This window comes from Somniosus microcephalus, chromosome 28 (genome assembly GCF_052327205.1).
Source record: "Somniosus microcephalus isolate GS21.2 chromosome 28, FLI_Smic_1.0, whole genome shotgun sequence".
Classification (NCBI taxonomy): Eukaryota; Metazoa; Chordata; class Chondrichthyes; order Squaliformes; family Somniosidae; genus Somniosus; species Somniosus microcephalus.
This window is the reverse complement of record NC_141014.1, coordinates 48,120,755-48,138,291: the sequence shown is the minus strand read 5'-3', so window position 1 is coordinate 48,138,291 and position 17,537 is coordinate 48,120,755. Positions and strand designations below refer to the sequence as shown.

General features: G+C 46.8%; 3 protein-coding genes across 4 annotated transcripts in view; 1 reads left to right on the top strand and 2 right to left on the bottom strand.

The window, feature by feature from the left end:
• LOC147099797 (ferritin heavy chain, oocyte isoform-like) overlaps positions 1 to 1,418 on the bottom strand; it is a 15,375-nt gene extending 13,957 nt beyond the window's left edge. The window contains exon 1 of the mRNA XM_085969165.1: positions 1,356 to 1,418. Within this exon, the coding sequence (XP_085825291.1) occupies positions 1,356 to 1,418 (63 nt within the window). The remainder of the gene's footprint in view (positions 1 to 1,355) is intronic.
• Positions 1 to 17,537, top strand: part of LOC147099792 (ferritin heavy chain, oocyte isoform-like) — a 346,456-nt gene that overhangs the window by 257,164 nt on the left and 71,755 nt on the right. The window lies entirely within an intron of this gene.
• Positions 1,327 to 17,537, bottom strand: LOC147099796 (ferritin heavy chain, oocyte isoform-like). The gene is made up of 3 exons (XM_085969164.1): positions 17,472 to 17,537; positions 2,004 to 2,129; positions 1,327 to 1,655 (listed from the first exon to the last, which is right to left on the bottom strand). Exons 1-3 carry the CDS (start codon positions 17,535 to 17,537, stop codon positions 1,503 to 1,505), a joined length of 345 nt encoding a protein of 114 aa, XP_085825290.1. The 3' UTR covers positions 1,327 to 1,502.

The following is a 17,537-nucleotide window of genomic DNA, read 5'->3' as shown; positions in this document are numbered from 1 at the left end:
AAGCCCAGTAGGGTACTCACAGTTTCCCAGTAAGATATTTTCAAATTCTCTACCCCAAAGGGCTGTGGATGCTGAACCATTAACTATATTCAAGGCTCAGATAGATTTTTAGATTGTAGTGGGATCAAGGGATATGGAGATCGGGCTGGAAAGTAGAGGTGAGATTGAAGATCAGCCATGATTTTATTGAATGGTGGAGCAGGCTCAAGGGCCGCATGGCCTACTCCTGCTTCTAATTAGGTTATGTGGATAGCAAGCCGATATGGCAATTGTTGATTCTCCTCCACCACCACATCAATTGTAATCCCCTTATCATGAGTTCAGTGAGCTCCAACATTGCTGGTCTGTGCAGCAGTTATTTGTTTCTCTGCCCAGAAAGGCTATAGCGGCAGTGGTGAGTTTGTTAAGAGTTACCCCCACTAATGACTGATGGGGATCTGTAGCAGTTTACTGAATACAAACTGCTCTTCCCCAGGGAAAATATAATTCTTAGAGAATGCGAAACCAGAGCTTTCTCTTCATTGGACTGAAATGACAGAACACAGTCACAGCAAATCATCCTTGTGTTTATTATAACTTGTATTTCATTGTAGTGGCTAAATTATAACTCTCCAAGCTCTCAAGGGCAGGGGGAATATTCATCACCATGCCAACAAGTACTTCTATTTAACTGCCTAGAGCCCAAGCTTTGGAATACCCTCCCTAAACCTCTCTGCCTCCTTTAAGACTCTAAAACCTACTTCTTACCAAGCTTCAGGGGTCCCTGGTCCCATTAGCTCATTTGGCTGAACACACCTTTGTACATTAAGCTGTTGTATTACAGCATTGCACTTTGTTTGCAACACAAGATTGACAAATTTCCAAGAAATACATAGAATATCAAAGTTAAATAGATTAAAATTACCCCGGCAAAAAATATAACTGTTCCCGTTGGTGGAAGGGTCGAGAACCAGAGGACACAGATTTAAGATGATTGGAAGGGGGCCCAAAGACGACTGAGGAAAAACTGAACGCAGCGAGTGGTTAGGACCTGGAATGCACTGCCTGAGAGGGTGATGGTGGCAGACTCAATCTCTGTTTCCAAAAAGGGAACTAGACAAGTACCTGAAGGATAAAATGGCAGGGCTCCAGAGAAAGGGCAGGGTGTAGTACTAGCCGAAGTGCTCCTGCAGAGAGCCAGCATGGGCTCGACAGGCCTCTTGTGCTGTAACCATTCTATGACCAAATCCCATGACAACACTGCTGCACAGCCCAGTGTAATACTGGAAATGTAACCAAGTTATGCTAACTGGAACAAAAACCACTAAAATTTAGAAGGAGACAAAATCCAGTCAAATATAGAACAGTTTATTTACAGTTAGTGACATTTCACAGTAAGAGCCCAGGTCTCTCAGCTCTTGCACAAAGTCACAAACCATCATTCCCTACAGGACAGGCATCTCGCACACAATTATAAATACAAGTACTAAACACAATAGGCTTCATCCCTGCGGTCAGTTTAGTCACTCTTCCCCCAGGGTGTGCTTGTCAAACAGGTACTCCCCCATGCCATTCTCAGGGGCTCCCAGTCTCTTCAAGTTGGTGATGTGATCTCCAAGCTTCTTGAGCATCTTCACTTGCTCATCCAAGTAGTGGGTCTCCAGGAATTCACACAACTGGAAAAAAGAGGGAAACTAGTTATGTCCAGCAGCAGATTTCAAGGAACATCCTAGCTTCCCCGCAAGAGTTCAATCCACTTGGACTGCAGGATAGTGTTGTGGTGCAATTGAGATTAAAGGAATTACTGCATCATTAGATTAAACTTCCTGCAGAATAGGGGCATAGATCCTAAAATCACTGGGACACATTCACTAGGCAATGTCCACAGTAGGCCAACCTCCCACCACTCAAAAACCTAAAAGGCACCAACACAAAGCTATTGAGCGTGAAGATCTTTTGATTAGGCTCACGGTACCACCACCGCCAACTTAACAAATGCCCACATTACAGCTTCAAGAACTTACATGAGGGTCAGTCCTAACAGTGGCGAGTTTGTGCAGATCCAGCAGACTCTGGTTGACATTCTTCTCCAGCTGCAGAGCTCTCTGCATCACCTCCAGACCATTGCTCCACTCATCCCGCTCTGGTTTCTGGAAAGGGAAATTCAGACAGTTCACTGTACAATGGAATAAACAAACAAGAAAGTATTGAAGGAAATTAGGGGTGCAAATATCGAATGTTACCATGAACCAATGTGTTAGAAGAAAATAGAACTACAGCATTAAGCCAACACAACTACTGGAGTCAAATAACAGATGTAGTTAAGGGGAAGCTAGATAAGTACTAGGGAGAGGTGGATAGAACAATATGCAGATAGGGTTAGATGAAGCATGGCTCGTGGAGTATAAACTCTGTCATGGACCCACTTGGCCAAATGGCCTGTTTGTTCTAAATTGGAACCAATGGCTTTAGAAAGTCTTTGAAACAATCAGTCTACGGGTCCCAGACAGAAGGTCACTCGTTTATTGAGCCAAACCTTGATGTCCTCCAAGATGATTCGGCCTCCACGCCGATTCTGGAATTTCATCAGTTTCTCCGCGTGCTCCCGTTCCTCGTGCGACTGCTCCTTGAAGAACTCGGCAAAGTGACGCAGGGCAACATCATCCCGGTCAAAGTAGAAGGACTATGGAGAGATCAGAAAAGTAGTTGGGTATCCAATGGCAGATCTATCATGGGTATTGTACATAAAGCCAACCTGGATTTTGCTTTCTTTCAAAGGTTTAACGTCTCACTGAACTCGTTGTACATGAAAACTAGCACAGGCCTACTTACTTCACTAACCTGGTAGAGAGTGGACAATCTGACCCCTAGCAATAGGGAAGCTGGCCAATGGAAATGGCAAAAGAACCAGAGGCTACATGAGGAAACTCAAGTGCATGTACTGCCTAAAAGGGTGGTGGGAGCAGATTAAATAGTAACTTGCAAATATTGGCCCAGAGCTATTGCCAAGGGGCACTAAACAAACCCATTAAAGTAGAGTCTAGTCACAGTGCACAATTCATGTAGTACATCAAAGAGAAACTGGTCTGAGTCTTACTGGCTACATTCATCCCATGAACTAAAATTACCACAAGCAGCATTAATTTGGCACCTTCAACACTAATCAAGGCATTGCACAGAAGAACCAGATACCAAGGAATAAAGGTTCATAAGCCTTCAGAATTTGAAGTGCTTGGTCAAGGTCAAGAAGTAGGAAAGCAGAGGAGTTAAGGGAGAGTTCCACTGAGTAGGGTCAAAGTGGCTGAAGGCTTTACCACCATTAAAGCAAAAGGGAGCTAGAGAAAAAGACAGAAGGGCCCAAACTAGTACTTAAAACTAGGAGGTTAAGAATATTAGGAACAGGAGTAGGCCATTCAGCCACCCAAGCCTGCTCCACCATTCAATTTGATCATGGCTGACCTGTAGCTTTACTCCATCCCCCTGGAGACCCTTACCCAACAAAACATCCGTCTTGAAAGCTCCAATTGTCCCAGCATCCACAGCTTGCGGGATGGGAGGGCAGGAAAAGAAAGTGTTCCGGATTTCCACCACCCTTGTGTGAAAAAGTGCTTCCTGACTTCCCTCCTAAATGGGCTACTTCTAATTTGAAGATTACATCCCCTCATTGCAAAAGCAAGGTAGGAAAAAGCCATGGGGTGATTTAGAAGTGAGGATAAGAATTCTGAATGCCACACATTGAATGCAGAGTGTATTCCAAATATAAACTTCAACACCCTCACAAGAGCCCAGGAGAGAGTCATTAAGATACTCAGAATAAGGTTCAGCTATTGCAAGGACCAGGAGAGGCAGTTTGTTGATGAACACACAAGCTGATAAATTGCATTATTATAGCTTTAAAAAATGAATTTACTGTGCATAGATTGAGGGGTGGGCTAGATACAGCACAGAATTTAGTAAAGTCACATTACATAGTCTCCATTGTGAAGTGGTCAGAAATACAAGACTCACCATGGAGAGATAAACATAGGAGGAATAGAGCTCCATGTTGATCTGCTTGTTGACAGCATCCTCACAGTCCTTGTGGTAGTTCTGACACACTTGAGAAGCCATCCTAATTATTATTATTTATTGCTAAATCTAAACTTTGTTGAAGTAAGAAGCTGGGATTTAACCAACCCCCCAAACTCCTAGTATTTATACTGCTGGATAATCCAGGGCGTGGCCGCCTAGGTGATGAGTGACATTCCTCAATACCCAATCAGAAGTGGCAGCCTCTCTCAGAGCACCAATCAAGTAAAGGGAGGAGGGGGAGATGACACCCAGAGCCAATCATGACTTTGAAAAATGAGTGTCATTGGCTGACAAGGCAATAAGGATCCCAAAGGAAGGGGACACTAGCGTAGATTTAGACTTGAATGTAGGAAGTATGATTAAGAAGGTTGCAGATGATACAAAAATTGGCTGTGTGGTTGATAATGAAGGAAGCTGAAGACTGCAGGAAGATATCAATGGACTGGTCAGGTGGGCAGAACAGTGGCAAAAGGAATTCAATCTGGAGAAGTGTGAGGTCATGCATTTGTGGAGGGCTAACAAGGCAAGGGAATACACAAGGGTAGGACACTGAGAAGTGCAGAAGATCAGAGGGGCCTTGGAGTGCATGTCCACAGATCTCTGAAGGTAGCTGGACAGGTAGATAAGTTGGTTAAGAAGGCATACGGGATACTTGCCTTTATTAGCCGAGGCATAGAATATAAGAGCAGGGAGGTTATGCTTGAAATGTATAAAACACTAGTTAGGCCGCAGCTAGAGTACTGCGTGCAGTTCTGGTCACCACATTACAGGAAGGATGTGATTGCACTAGAGAGGGTACAGAGGAGATTTACGAGGATGTTGCCTGGGCTGAAGAATTTTAGCTATGAGGAAAGATTGGATAGGCTGGGTTGTCCTATTTATCCCTCAAATAAAAACAGAAAATGCCGGAGACATGTGGTGTATGTAACCGTTCCACCTTTAAGAGAACTATTTTAAGAGATGCACTACTTTATCTTGGCTGCTGTATACTGTAATACCGGTGGTGACCACACCGGTATATAAGTGCTGTGTAATGATTTATTGGGCAGTTCAGCCTGACTTCCGACTAGTAAAGACCTGTTGAATTTACTCTTGTGGTCTGTGTGCAGCGATTCTTATTAACAATAACTAGAACACACAGACTTAACAGTGGCGACGATGACGATCTTACCCTGCGGCAGAGATATATCCAAGGCAGTTTAACGGGCGTCGAGAAGAGGCATCCGCCCTCGTCATCCTGCTGAGAAAAGACTCGGGTCTGAAGAGCAAGGAAGAATCCTGACACGAAGCCTTCCATCAGCAACAGGCAGTGATCATCCCTTCTATCACGGTGGTGGGTAAGCCGATCAGCGACGAGCAGCAAGTCGGCCACGTTGGCTGTGAAGTAGGGGAGGGAAAAACGGAGGATATAAGGGCGGCGAACTCGACCACGGCCGGGGAAAAGAGCCGGACAGAAGTCGGGGCCAGAGGCGCTGAGACTGGGGCAGCGTAAGGCACGGGAGCCGCGGTGAATGCAAACGCAACCAGAGTAAAAGACTGGGCTGCAAGCGGGCTGGGAGATGCAACAGCGTCGAGAGAGAGCTCGACCGCGACCGGGGAAAAAGGCCGGGCAGCTACCGAGGCCGCGAGGCGTGGGATTAAAAAAAAAAAAAAACGCGGAGAACTCAGCCGCAGCCGGGGGAAAGGACCGGACTGCAAGAGGGGCTGGGAGGCACGATTTGAGAACCGCTGGGGAGGGCGAACGCAGCAATACGGCAATCGCCATTACAGCCAGCGGGGGAGAAAGCCAAATGCGGGAAGCCGCCATTTTCGTAGGCGGGGGAAGAAGACAAGTGCGGGAAACCGCCATTTTGAAAAAAAAAAAAAAATTCTTTTTGTTTCTCAAGAAGATTGCGAGGATGCCTAAGCGTGGTAACATCAACGATTTCGATCCCGATGTTGAAGATTGGGCCACGTATGTAGAACGCATAGAGATTTATTGTAAGGCAAATAAAATATCAGATGAAGATAAAGCACTAACCTTACTAAACTCAATGGGTGCGAAGACATACGGGCTATTGAAGCACCTTCTATCACCAGCTAAACCGGCGGATCAGGCTTTCGCTAATATTGTTGCTGTCCTGAGAAATCATTTGAACCCCACACCGCTGATGTTAGCGGAACGATTTAAATTTTATGCGAGAACGCAACTGAAAGAGGAAAGCAACGCGGAGTATTTAATTGAACTGCGTAAGTTAGCGAAATACTGTCAGTTTGGGGAAAGACTGACAGAGGCACTGAGAGACAAATTCGTGTGTGGATTGTCGAAAGAAGGAACACAAAAGCGGCTGCTTGAAGAGAATGATCTTACACTTGATAAGGCTGTCACTATTGCAGCATCGCACGAAGCCGCAGCGAGAGGCACTGCGGAAATGCAGCTGAAGGCAGCGGTACTCAGCGTAGATCAAATGGCTTTGGGTACAGCGAAATGTTATCGTTGTGGAAAGACAACACACGATCAGAACCAATGCTGGTTTAAAAATCAGGAATGTAGAAAATGTGGCAAGCTTGGTCACATAGCTAAAGTATGCCGGTCAGGAAAGAAGACCAGCAACAAAAAGTCACCGCAGGAAAAGTGCAGAAAGGTACATAAGGTGGCTGAGAAGAGTTCGGATGAACAGAATTCGGATTCAGACTCCAACAGCAAGGAACTGGGTAGTCTGAGAATTCACAATGTGAGTAAGGAAGCTGACCTACAAACCATCTGGGTCACACTTCAGATAGCAGGAGTCCAAGTGAAGATGGAATTGGACACCGGATCGGTGTTGACGGTCATGAATAAGCAAGATTACAAAAGGTTATTCACACATATTCCCCTACGGGATACGGAGATAGCATTGCAGACATACACGGGGCAAAGAGTATACCCCATCGGAAAGATAAAAGTCAAGGTGGTACACAAGGGCAAAGAACACCAAGGAATGTACTACCTGAGGGAGGTCCACCACTTCTGGGACGGGAGTGGATCAGGAAAATAAATATGGACTGGCACTCCCTAAAAGCAATAATGGTAGATTCCGGAAAAAAGATGTCAAACCTGAACGATTGTCCAGAATATTGGATGAGGTTAAAGAGGTGTTCCAACAGGGACTGGGAACACTGAGAGGAATTACGGCAAAAATCATGATTGCAGAACATGCAAACCCAAAATTTTTCAAAGCCAGACCGGTACCTTATGCGATACGACCTGCTGTGGAAGCTGAGCTGGAAGGGCTAGAACGTTCAGGAGTACTGTCTAAGGTGGACTGGAGTGAGTGGGCCACGCCCATTGTTCCCGTCATGAAGCGTTCATCGAGTAACAAGCCAGGGGAACCGGGGAAGGTCCGCATCTGTGGAGACTTCAAGATCACGGTTAATCCGGTGCTTCACACGGTGCAATATCCGCTTCCGCGGATTGAGGATATCTTTGCTTCATTGTCTGGCGGGAAACACTTCACCAAGATAGACCTGGCGCAAGCGTACTTACAGATGGAAGTTGAGGAAGAGTCGCGCCAGTATCTCTCAATCAACACGCACAGAGGCTTGTATCGATATAATAGACTGGTTTTTGGAGTGGCTTCGGCTCCAGCAATTTGGCAGAGGGCCATGGAGCAGGTATTACAGGGAATTCCAAGCACTCAATGTTACTTGGACGATATCCTGATTACAGGAGATGACGTTGAGGAACACCTTGCAAATTTGAAACTGGTGCTCACCAGATTGAAGGAATATGGACTTCGAGTTAATCGCCAGAAATGTGAGTTCTTTCAGAAACGGATCTCGTACTGTGGTCATGTCATTGACCAGGAGGGGCTGCACAAGTCACCTGACAAGATCGAAGCTGTTGTGAAGGCTCCCGCTCCGGAAAATTTATCCCAGTTGAGGTCGTTCCTAGGGTTGATTAACTATTACCATAAGTTTCTGCCAAATCACGGTGCTGCACCCGCTGAACGCTCTTTTGCAGAAAGAAGTACCGTGGAAGTGGAGCGAGGACTGTAAGAAGGCCTTTCGCAAAAGCAAGGCATTGATCACCTCAGAGGAAGTGTTGGCTCACTTCAACCCAACGCTACCTATTCGTTTAGCTTGTGATGCTTCTCCTTATGGTATTGGAGCAGTACTCTCACACAAGTTGCCAAATGGCTTGGAAAGGCCAGTCGCATTTGCATCCAGATCATTGACCTCCGCTGAGCGCAACTATGCTCAGATAGATAGGGAGGCTCTCAGCCTTGTGTGGGGAGTAAAGAAGTTTAATCATTACCTGCAGGGCCAGAAGTTTACACTGCTGACAGACCACCAGCCGTTGGTATCCATTTTTAACCCTAAGAAGGGTGTTTCGGTGATGACAGCACAGAGGCTCCAGAGATGGTCCCTTTTCCTAGGGGCACATCAATATCAGATAGAATTCAAAGGTACAAAGCAGCATGGTAATGCTGATGGGCTGTCGCGCCTGCCACTACCTACTGAGGAGGAGGCACCGACGGTTGACCCGGTGGAGTTCTTTCACTCGACCATCATCGAATGTTTACCTGTCACCAATGCAAATATTGAAAGGGAGACTAGGAATGACCCGACACTGGCCCGGGTCTACGAATTGACAGTAAAGGGATGGCCAGCCCATGGTGATCCACTGTTACCGGCATTCTCAGCAAGACGAGAACAGCTGTCCATCTGTCAGGGAACATTGATGTATGGAACAAGGGTGATTATCCCTCCTAAGTTAAGAGAGAGAGTTCTAAAAGAACTACATGAAGGTCATCTGGGGGGAGTCAAGATGAAAAGCCTTGCTGGGCTTATGTGTGGTGGCCGGGTATCGACCAACAGATAGAGGATCTGACGAAAAGCTGCTCAGGGTGCCAAAAAGTCCAAAATGCGCCTCCAATTGCACCGCTGCATCCATGGGAATGGCCTTCAACCCCATGGCAATGTGTACATATTGACTTTGCTGGTCCATTCATGGATTCCATGTTTTTAATTGCGGTGGACGCACATTCTAAATGGCCAGAAGTGATTAAAATGACTACCACTACCTCGGAGAAGACGATCGCGGTGCTAAGAACGATATTTGCAAGAAATGGATTGCCAGAGCAAATATGTTCGGACAACAGACCACAGTTCGTGTCAGAGGAATTCCAGAAATTCCTGAAGAAGAATGGGGTGAAACATTATACCTCTGCCCCATATCATCCAGCTACGAATGGGCTGGCCGAGAGGTTTGTGCAGACGTTCAAAAAGGCAATAAAGGCCATGAGCGAAGATCAGATTCCACTGCAACACAAGGTGGACAATTTCCTACTGGCATATCGAAACGCCACCCATGCAACAACAAACCAAAGTCCTGCCATGATGTTCTATAACAGGAGGTTGCGGTCCAGGTTGGACTTGTTAAAACCAAATGTGCGGAGGGAAGTCGAAAACAAACAGTTCCAGCATATCAATAACAAGCCCACTCGGAGTTTTGAAATAGGACAACCGGTGTTAGCCAGGGACTATAAAAACGAGAAATGGCAATCTGGAACAATTCGGGCCAGACAAGGACCCCTGATGTACACGGTAGATGTTGGTGAAAATGTAATGCGACGTCATGCTGACCAACTGGTGGGATCGAGAACAAGGGTCGAGCCCATGGTTACGACAGAGACAACCGTGGAGGAAGTTAGTGAACCTGAAGCATCTACCTCACAAGTGAATATACCTGATGATGATGTCCTATCCATAGGGGATCAACTAGATGAGTCACCCCAGCAACGAGAACCAGAGACCCCTGAAAGGCGTTATCCGTCTCGGATCAGGAGGCCTCCTCAGAGACTGAATCTGTGAACTGTTTTTACATGAAGTTGTGTATATATGTTATTATGTTATGTTTAATGGGGAATATATACTGTTAAGCTAAAAAGGGAGGATTGTGGTGTATGTAACCGTTCCACCTTTAAGAGAACTATTTTAAGAGATGCACTACTTTATCTTGGCTGCTGTATACTGTAATACCGGTGGTGACCACACCGGTATATAAGTGCTGTGTAATGATTTATTGGGCAGTTCAGCCTGACCTCCGACTAGTAAAGACCTGTTGAATTTACTCTTGTGGTCTGTGTGCAGTGATTCTTATTAACAATAACTAGAACACACAGACTTACCAAGACACTCGGCAGGTCAGGCAGCGTCTGTGAAGAGAGAAACAGAGTCAACGTTTCAGGTCGATGACCTTTCGTCAGAACTGGAAAAAAGCCGGAAATGGAACAGATTCTTAAGCAAGTGAAGAGGCTGGGAAAGGGGGGAGGGGAGGAAAGAACAAAAGGGAAGGTCTGTGATAGGATGGAAGGCAGGAGAGATTAAGAGACATTGGCCCAGTAATTCGGCTCGGGTGATTGCCGCGCGTGCAAGGCCCCAAGGTGGACTCACCCGGTGCGCCGACATCTGAAATCTGGCCCGCAATGACATTCCTGTGACTGGCCAGCTTGAGGTCCTGCCGCGCTGTGCGTGCGTGACCCAGCGGCGTACTTAGTGCGATGAGCCGGCTGGGATCACGTGGGCACTGGGCAACCAATGGGAGGTTGCAAAAGTTCATTCATAAGTTTGACAGTGAGAGCTGTCAAACTCATGAAAACTGCTGGCCCCAAAACACGACTTAAACCTGAAAGAAAATTTAAAAAAAACATTGCAATACTTAAATGAACCATAAATAACTATGAAAAACTATTTTAAACAATAATTTTAAAATTTGAAAAAAATTTTTTTATAAAAAATCGGGGCTAAAACTAAACTTACCTTACTGTAAATTCTTAAAAATTACAAACCTGTGGAAAAAAAAAATCTAAATTGTATTAATAGACCGCTTACCTGAAAAACTAAGTACTTACGTGTGGTTTTTCCGTGTGTAAATATCGGAGGCCTTTACACACGCGCAACTCTGGGGAAAAAAAGGGAATTTCACTGCGCACGCGCTGCCTGTGCAGTTGCGCGCGCTGTGCCTCTGAACCCCTTCGTTCAGAGGACTGGAAGTGCCGGCGTTCCCCGCATGCGCGGTGCTTCCTGAACGCCGGCATTTCCACCGGCCAGATGCGTGAGTACCCAGACCGTACTCACGCATTTGGACCCGAATTACTGGGCCATTGAGAGATATTCAAGGCAAAGGGAGATGGTAATGGGACAGGTTAAGAAACAAAGGATGGCTCTAGATGAAGTGTAAATTGTGCTTTCTTTTAAATATTAATCCCTCAACCAACATAACAAAAACAGATGATCCAGTCATTATCACATTGTTGTTTGTGGGAGCTTGCTGTGTGCAAATTGGCTGCTATGTTTCCTACATTACAACAGTGACTACACTTCAAAAAGTACTTCATTGGCTGTAAAGTGCTTTGAGACGTCCGGTGGTCGTAAAAGGCGCTATAGAAATGCAAGTCTTTCTTTTCCCTAGTCTCATTCTTTTGTATTTTCCCACATTAAATGCCATTTTCCACCCACCTATCCCGATCCCTTTGTATTTGTAGGTCCGCCTCACCCCCATTATTAGATTCATGCCAGCTTTAAATGATGGTTAACTGTGTATGTGTGTTTTTTGTAATGTTTTAAATATGACCTTTTGCACGAGTACATTCCATGTATTTGACATGTACTGGGGTAAGTCTGGTCTATCCGCCGGGGAAAGGATGTTTGAGTTAAGCTGACGGGATTGGGGGGATTGCAGGAAGAGAGAGGCAATCACTGTGTGTACTCTTTTTGAGCAACCCATAAACAAAGAGACTAACTAAACTCAAAACATTAAGTGAAACTTAACAAATTAAGTTGAAATTTGGTTGCTGGGTGATGAATCACTCCAGTCCCCACGGGGCCCACCGGTCGCAGGAGGCCTCGAGCGTGCCGGGTTCACCGCGTGCTCCATCTCCAAGGACACCCGGGCACGAACGTGGCCACGGAAGAGCGGCAGTCAGTCGGCCGAACGACCCTCTGCTGCCTGGACCCAGTTGCTGGCAATCACTGTGTGTAGTGTTGGTTGTGTAGACTTTGTCCCACTGATGTGAAGAGACTATCTGTTATAGACTTGTTTTAGTGATTAATCTCTCTTGATGTTTGACTGTCGAGAAGGAAAGTACAAATGGAAAGAGGCGAGGAGACTGGTGAATCTTCTCTGGTGGAACAGGAAGTCCAGTAAATCATTCTGAGATGAGAGTTACTGAGGTTTCCCTCAATCTGGTCAGGGTAGGACGGTGCTGGGGTTCCATGGATACCTTGTGTTCCTGTTTGGACCACAACACTGTGGGATCAACAGGAAGGAACAGGCTAAGAAAGCACATCAAAGGTCTAACACTATTGAATGAAAGATGAAGTAAGGAAAAGTGGGACTAGTGGACTGACACACGTGTTCATGTGATACAGGTATGTTGAGAATAACCTCAGATTTTCACCCAAGGTCAAAACTCAGATAAAGCTCTAACACTGTGACCACGTCTCTAATTGTTTATCCTATAGTTACCTTGCTCTATTCTCCAACTCTCCATTAGGCTTAGAAGTGGCAGCTTTAGCCGTAGGAACCTAGTGCAGTGTGGTTCTAAGCCAATGGGACTCCATGAAGAGAGTATTGTTCTTCACCCCCTCCCCACCAACAGAAATGATCTTCACCAAGAAAAGAATCCCATAAAGGCCAGTTGGAACTCCCAGATTTGAATTAGGACAATTCTACTAGACTAGATTGGGTGTTTAACCAAATTGTCTGCAACTTAAAACATCAAATGAAACTTAAAATTTGGTTGCTGGGGTCGATGATGCATTCCAGTCGCTGCGGAGCCTACCCGTCACAGAAGGGCTCAAGCATGCTGGCCGACACCGCGTGCTCCATCTCCAGGGAGAACCAGGCGCAAACATGGCCACGGAAGACAGGCAGGCAAGCGGGCCGAACAACACTCAACCGCCCGCTGCTTGGACCAGTTAATGGCCTTTTTGGGAAGGCCCAGGAGCAGTCCTCCGAGAAGGTCCTCTCATCTGCCTGCTCCCTCCACACTGGGTGACCGAAGATCAGGAGCGTGGGACTGAAGTGCAACCCAAAATTGAGCAGCTCCTTTCACATAATGAATGAAAGGAGGACTGCCACCTCACATTCTGTGTAAACACAGCCCAGTGTACTCTTTTAGTTTGGACCAACAACAAATTTGACTGTAAATTAACAAAAGTTCAACTAAAACATAAATCAAATTAAAATTTGGTTTTCCGGGTTGACGAGGCACTCCAGTCCCCGCGGCGCCCACCGGTCGCGGAAATACTCAAGCGTGCCGGCGGACACCGCGTGCTCCATCTCCAGGGCCACTTGGGCGCAAACATGGCCGCGGAAGAGAGGCAGGCAATCCGGCTGAACGACCCCCCGGACCAATTGATGGCTTTTTTTAGCCAGGCCCACAAGGGTGACCGTAGATCAGGAGCGTGGGACTGAAGTGCAACCAAAAATCAAGGAGCAGCCTCTTCAGGTAATGAAAGAGGGGCTGCAACCTCTCACATTCTATGTAAACGTGAAACACGGACTCCTCCAGGCCGCAAAAAATGCAGGCGGCCTGGGAGTCCGTGAACCTATTTAAAACCATATTGCACGGGACCGCTCCGTGCAACACCCTCCAGGCCAAGTCCCCGATGGAACAAGGGAGGACTCCCGCGTAGAGAGCCCTCCATTGGGGACCTCCGCCACCGCCGGTCAGCAAGACGCCACGCCAAGGCGTGTCCGGATGGCAGACGCAGACGGCAAAGTGGTGTCTGCGCAGGAGCAGCCCGTACAGGAAACTCCTCCGCACGGAATGAAAAGGCACGGAGGGTCTTTCCTCGAGACGGCGCAAGTTGTGAGGAGCCGGTTTCCGAGGGGAGTTTCGGGGCCGGGCGCCGATTAGGAACTCCGTCCGAACGGGGGCAAGCTCGGACGGGATCGCCCCACGTGCTCAAGCCGCCTCGATACACCTAGTGGAGCCGGGGCCCAGTGCCACTTTCACCGACTCAATGGCTTGGACCACGAGCCGGACGTTGGCCCAGGACAGGCGCCGCGCCAGCTCCTCCAGCGCCATCCAGCCCGCTCCTCCGCCATCGAGCAGATCCCCGACTCTGGTCACCTTGCCAGGCACAGCCCTGCGCTCCGCCAGCCACCCGAACCCACGGTCGTGAAGGTGCGGATTCCTGAGCAACGGCACCCGAAGGAGAGCCGCTGCTCCTGAGGGGCGGGGGAGGAAAAAAAAAGAGCTCCGCCTGGAAGCGACGTAGTTCCAAACCCATAGCAGTTCCTGGTAGAAGACAGGCAGCTCCCGCAGGCTGGCACGCATGCCGCCCACTTTCACAAACAGGAGCTGCGTGGCGTAATTGAGGCCGCGCAGCTGGTGGAAGAAATACGTCACCAACGCACACCATCTCAGAGGACACAGCCCAGCGTAGCTCTTGTCTGAAGACAACCAAATGTTATCAGAAAATAAGCAACCACTCAAATTTACAAGGAGACAAAATCCAGTCCAATGTTGGACAGTTTATTTACAGTTAGTGACAGTTGATATTACAGAGCCCAGGTCTCACAGCTCTTTGTACAAAGTCACACAACCCATCATTCCCTGAAGGACAGGGTCTCCCACACAATTATATAAACACGAGTACTGAACACAATAAGCTTCAGTCACTCTCCCCCAGGGTGTGCTTGTCAAACAAGTACTCTCCCATGCCATTCTCAGGGGCTCCCAGTCTCTTCAAGTTGGTGATGTGATCTCCAAGCTTCTTGATTATCTTCACTTGCTCATCCAAGTAGTGGGTCTCCAGGAAGTCACACAACTGAAAAGAAACAAAAAGTGAAACTAGTTATGGCCAGTAGCAGATATCAAGGAACATCCAAGCTCCCCCCACTTCCTCTAGAGTTGGGATTTTAATCCTCTTGGACTGGAGGATAGTCAAGTGGTGTAATTGAGATGATGTAAATTTGCTCAAATGATCTAGTAATTCCTGTACAATAGATGCTTAGATCCTGGAACCACTGCGACACACTTATTCTCAATGTCCACATAAGGCCAACTGTCCCATCCTCACCCCAACCCCCTTAAGAACCCAGGAGACACCCCAACACAAAGCGATTGGGCATGTAGATTGTTGAATCGGCTCAAGGACAGCAAGGTTCCACCACCTCCAACATACCCAAAAACCCAACAAGCACTTACATGAGGGTCAGTGCTCCCAGTGGAGAGTTTGTGCAGATCCAGCAGACTCTGGTTGACATTCTTCTCCATCTGCAGAGCTCTCTGCATCACCTCCAGACCATTGCTCCACTCATCCTGCTCTGGTTTCTGAAGGTGAAAGTCACAGTTCACTTACAATGAATTAAACAAAAAAGACACAAGACAGCACAAGGAAAACAGGGGTGAAAAGCAGCCAGAAATCCATGTTACCATGAACCAATGTGTCACAGGAATATAGAATGACAGCATTAAGCCACTAGAACCATGGATTCAAATTGGAACTAATTGCTTTAGAAAGTATTGGAAACAAGGGGAACCCAACAGAAGGCCACTCATTTATTGAATCCAACCTTGACGTCCTCCAAGATGATTCGGCCTCCACGCCGATTCTGGAATTTCATCAGTTTCTCAGCATCCTCGTGTTTCTCATGTGACTGCTCCTTGAGGAACTCTGCAAAGTGACGCAGGGCAACATCATCCCGGTCAAAGTAATAGGACTGTGGAGAGAATTTTAAACAGCTTCATCAGACCTAGATCTTCATATACAATGCAAGATTATATTTACCCCTAGTTAGCTAGTGAGTTCTTAATCTTGCAAAAATAGATAGAACCATAGAAGATAGGAGCAGTAGTAGGCCATTCGGCCCCTTGAGCCTGTTCCAACGTTTAGTGAGATCATGGCTGATCATCCAAACAAGTACCCTGTCCCTGGCTTCTCCCTTGATCCTGAAGATACCATTGGTTAACTAACAAAATGCAATTCACTTCACTAATCTGAACATGTTGGCCAGCTTCTCCTCCCAAGAACCAGGATGAAACAGTCAACCAACAAATATAAACTATAAACTACAGTTCAGGATTATATTTCATGACCAGTCAAACTAAACTCTACTGCTGGATAAGTAGTCCCTCCTCTACTTCCTGTCATTCAGATGAGATGTTAAACAGAGGCCCTGTTTGTCCTCAGGTGGATGTGAAAGATCTCAAGGCACTACTTCAGAGAACAGGGGAGTTCTCTCCAGATTCCCAGGCCAATATTTATCCCTCAACCAAAACAGATGATCTGATGAGTCTCATTGTTTGTGCAAGCTTACTGTGCACAAATTGGCTGCTGCATTTCCCACATAACAGGTGGCTTCATTGACTACCTCCCAAAGTGCCTTGTAGCCAAAGAGATCTAGGCACAGTGAACAAGGCTTCAACACCAGGATTCCCAGAACTTCACTTCCAGTTAAAGAGAAAGCTAGTGAGGACCTGCCATCATGTCACTCACTACAGTCACCCCACTGAAACTGAACTTTGTTTCATATCAACAAGCACCAACAGTCACTTGACTAGGTTTGTGTTCTTCTGTTACAAACTCAGGCAGCAGCTGAGCTAGTTCCATATATTAAACCTGCTCAACAGAGTGCAGCTGCTACAAGGAGCAGGCCATCAACACAACAAGCTCACCCTGAAGTACTCACTGCTCAAACATTGCTTCCCCAGGTAAGGAAGTCAAGAGAAATATAGTTGAAAGCCAGTTCATGGAACTACAGAATGTCCAGCTTTTAAGAATACAGCAACAAGGAATACAAGACTCACCATGGAAAGATAAACATAGGAGGAATAGAGCTCCATGTTAATTTGCTTGTTGACAGCATCCTCACAGTCCTTGTGGTAGTTCTGACGTACTTGGGAGGCCATCTTCACTATTTCCTGTTATACTATTACTGCTCACTAGCACCTAGAAAGTTCAAAAACTAACCCTTTCTAACTCAAGCTCTTGTATTTATACTACTGGGACAGCCTGCATTCAAACAAGGAATGACATCACCAATGACGATTGACAATCCCTGAGAGCCAATCAGGAATCTTTCCTGAATCCAGGCACCAATTAACAAAGGAGAGGGGGTGTGGGGGAGGAGGGGGTGAGACCCAGGGCCAATCAGAGCTATGGAAAACCGGCAGGTTTGGGAGATCAGTCTCGGTGATGTCACTGCTTTTGGGTTCCTTGACCTTCTTCAAATCGGAAAGTCTCTCGTTGTTTGATGCTCTCATTTGAATTAAATGACAATTTGCTGCTTTTCAAAAGCTCAAGGTGCTGAGAATCATCCTTCGCTATCGATGAATTTTCCTACAATCGTTCCTTCATCGTCGCTGGGTCAAAATCCTGGAACTCACTGCCTAACAGCATTGTGGGAGTACCTTCACCGCACGGAGTTCAAGAAGGCGGCTCACCCCCACCTTCTCCAGTGCGACTCGCGCCGAGCAATACATTCTGGCCGTTGACAGCGACGCCCACAT

Excerpts from the sequence above, each read along its gene's own strand:
- LOC147099796 (XM_085969164.1), bottom strand. The coding sequence starts at position 17,537 with ATGTGGGCGTCGCTGTCAACGGCCAGAATGTATTGCTCGGCGCGAGTC. Across the intron at positions 2,130-17,471 it reads TCGCACTGGAGAAGGTGGGG|AAACCAGAGCGGGATGAGTG; the intron begins GTGAGCCGCCTT and ends TTCCCTTTCCAG. Across the intron at positions 1,656-2,003 it reads CTGTTAGGACTGACCCTCAT|TTGTGTGAATTCCTGGAGAC; the intron begins GTAAGTTCTTGA and ends TCTTTTTTCCAG.